Source organism: Pocillopora damicornis, chromosome 3 (genome assembly GCF_964200805.1).
Source record: "Pocillopora damicornis chromosome 3, jaPocDami1.2, whole genome shotgun sequence".
Classification (NCBI taxonomy): domain Eukaryota; kingdom Metazoa; phylum Cnidaria; class Anthozoa; order Scleractinia; family Pocilloporidae; genus Pocillopora; species Pocillopora damicornis.
The window spans coordinates 14,052,176-14,055,318 of record NC_142672.1 but is presented as its reverse complement, the minus strand read 5'-3'; the positions used below and the strand labels follow the sequence as shown (position 1 = coordinate 14,055,318).

Sequence of the window (3,143 nt, the reverse complement as noted above, 5' to 3'; positions counted from 1 at the left end):
CAACCATGCTTCCTTCGAACAGTACTGCAACCAAGATGGTGGAAAAAAATCGCACGGAAATGTGAAAAATTTACTTGCAGAGACTCTTGGGAACCAAAGCTCATTACCAGTCCCCCTAAAAACCTTTTCCGAATCTAGGGTGCCGAGAGGGTGACAATGAAAGTTGCATCCCGGGTGCCAGGCTTTTGAGTAAATCTCTTGAAGTTTTGACATACTCAGTACGTCATATAGGCACCTGAGGGAGAAAAGGTCATGACGTACTCAGTATGTCATATAACTTCCTGAGGTTAAATCCTCCCTCAGCAAGTCTGAGTTTGCATTTAAGGTACAGTTCATTTGCTGTATTGTTGTCAGCGGCTCCAGAACTCAGGTCATCTACATAGATGGAGCAAAGGAATTGGTCTACAAACTCAGGGTCCTCATTCTTGTATCTTTCAATGTGATGTTTCAAGGTTGCATTGAGTAGAAATGGACTAGAACATACTCCAAAGACAGCTCTGGGCAACCTTAGTATCATGATCTCTGGTTTCTTCTTCTCGATGTCATCCACCCACAAAAATCTTAGCACATCTCTGTCTTCCTCTGCAATGCCAACCATCAGGAATGCCTTCTCCACATCACCAGTAAGGGGTATTCTGCTAGCTCAAAATCTCAGGAGAATGTCAAAAATGTTCTCTGCAAGGGGTGGTCCTGTGTACAAACAATCGTTTAACCCTTTCCCGTCCAAGGGTGACAGTGTGTAATACCCCATCTGCCCAAGGCAAGGGAACCAAAATCAACACAAAGTAACACCACTTCAAATTTTAATCAATATATCAGAAACTACTCATTTATTCAAGAAACAATAGAGAGAAACTTTGTTCCTAAGATAATAAACTTTCCATTGCTGCCAAAAATATTTTCTTTTATGCATGCATTCAGCAAATATCAAGAGCTCAAATTAAGTGAATAGAAATCTCAACAAAAACCATCCATGTTGCTCATGAACTCACAGAAAATTGTTACATTTCAGGACAAACTACATCTAACTAATCTATTGAATGAAGAAAATAAGTGATAAAGAATTATTAATGCTATTTTGGACCGACTCGGTGGTCAATTCTTCAAAAAATCATTACAAAAAATAAAATTTTTACAAGCTCGAGTTTTCGAATTTCGCACCAATGTTCAAGCGAGATCGTCCGCGGTATGGTTCTTAAAGCAGTGTAAACAAATGCGTTTGCCGCAAAGCTCACATGCCATTCGGCACCACGTTTCCTTGTTTCGCTTTAAACAACGCTTACAGCGACCTTTGGAGAACTTGATGGGCCAATGCCCTCCTTCTAGGCGCCCAGAACTTGCAGACAATCGCCGTGCCGAAAAATTTCCGATCAGTAACTTCACAAGATCTAAACGAAAGGCCAGTTGGGTTCTTGATCGGTGATGCGGGGACAGTTTCTCCAAAATATAAGCATTAACAATGGAAACGTCCACAAAGAACCACATGAGACAACGCCACCACTTTTTCGATTTTCTTCCAGCCATGTAGTAGCCCCGCATTTGATCGCTCAAGTCTACACCGCCCATGTTGTTGTTGAAGGTCTTCACGACTGGGGCGCTGGGAACTTGAATGACCGTTCCATTGCGTTGTCGTCTACCGACAGTGTCGTTCCCCACTGGATCAGACTGAGAGCTCAAAAAATATACTGGCTTCTTATCTTTCCATACGGTAACGACAATGTTCTCTTTGCGAAGGAACAACGACTCTCCTCGACGAAGTCGCTTGACTCTTTGAGTCTTAGGGGCGATTGCACGCGGGATGCCTTGTCGATTTCCACGAACGGTTCCGCAGATATATATTTCATCTCGAAGCAAATCTTCAGCGAGAGCAAGAGAATTAAAAAAATTATCGACAAAAACATGGTGATTTTTGCCTACCAGGGGTCGAGTAAGATTGCGGACATCGCGGTGTCCAAGTCCTTGTTCGCGATTGCCATTGCATTGTTTTCCCGTGTAGACTTCCAAATCGCAAACGAAGCCGTTCGACAAATCTGCACACTCCCACACTTTGATTCCCCTCTTTACCGGTTTTAAGGGCATGTACTGTTTAAGGGAAAGTCTTCCTTTAAAAGGAATCATTGCCTCGTCGATCGAAACATTTTTCGACGGCCTGTATTCGCTTTTAATAGCCTCTACAACAGAATCGAGAAGAGGTCGCACTTTGAACAATTTGTTGTGGTTTGCGTGCCCACGTGGCAATTCTCTTCTCTTATCGTTTAGATGAAGATATTGCAATATTTTGGCAAAACGATTCCTCGGAAAAATCTTTTGCACTTCTGGGACTCCGAGAAGCTGATTTCTGGACCAGTATGAGTATACTTTGGGCAATTGTTTAATCCCAAACAGGATATTCAGTGCGAAGAATGCCTTCACTTCTTCGGCGTCGGTTTCACGCCAAGCAGGGTCCGGTTTTGTTTCCATCGCTTGCCGCGCATAACGATTCGTTTCCTCTGCAATTCTGTCAAAATTGCTGTCCTTAAACATTAGGTTAAAAAAGTTTATGGTCAAATAACCTCGAACGTCCCTGACCAGGCCGGTATTCGCGACAAACGGATTCACAACAACTGGACCAGGATCGTCCTTCCACTCTTGTTCGTCTTCTTCGCCACTTTCCTGATCGCTAAGATCGAGATCTGACAAATCCTCTGTGTCAACTGACGAAACAGAAATGTCAGATTCTGACTCGGGATAATTTCTTTCAAACCCCGGTTCAATAGTGAAGCCAATGAACTCTTCTTCCTTGCTAGCTGAATCAAAAAGCGCCGCCATTTTAAAACTTCACAAACAAATTTCAACTCGCAATTTCTCAATAAATTCATAGGAACACCACCCCTGAAAGTTGGCTTGAACTGAGCTTTTACTCTAACCCTATTGGTTAAAATACAATAGGCTAGAAGAAACAATGAAAATAAGCATTTTTTATTGGTTAGAATTGGCTACTATGTAAAGTGCCATATGGCATGCTTGGGAATTTGAGGGGTGGTACACGCGTGTGCCATATGGCACGGTCGGACGGGAAAGGGTTAAGGCTGCACCATAAGATCTGGTTGAGGCATCATATATGACTCTAAACTTGGTTGTTGCCTTATCTCGTCTTATAACTG

General features: G+C 42.7%; 1 protein-coding gene across 1 annotated transcript; it reads right to left on the bottom strand.

Annotated features, from left to right (window-relative positions):
* Positions 1-1,167: 1,167 nt before the first annotated feature.
* LOC113665042 (piggyBac transposable element-derived protein 4) lies at positions 1,168-2,808 on the bottom strand. The gene has a single exon (XM_089199453.1). It carries the CDS (start codon positions 2,806-2,808, stop codon positions 1,168-1,170), a length of 1,641 nt encoding a protein of 546 aa, XP_089055579.1.
* Positions 2,809-3,143: the final 335 nt, after the last annotated feature.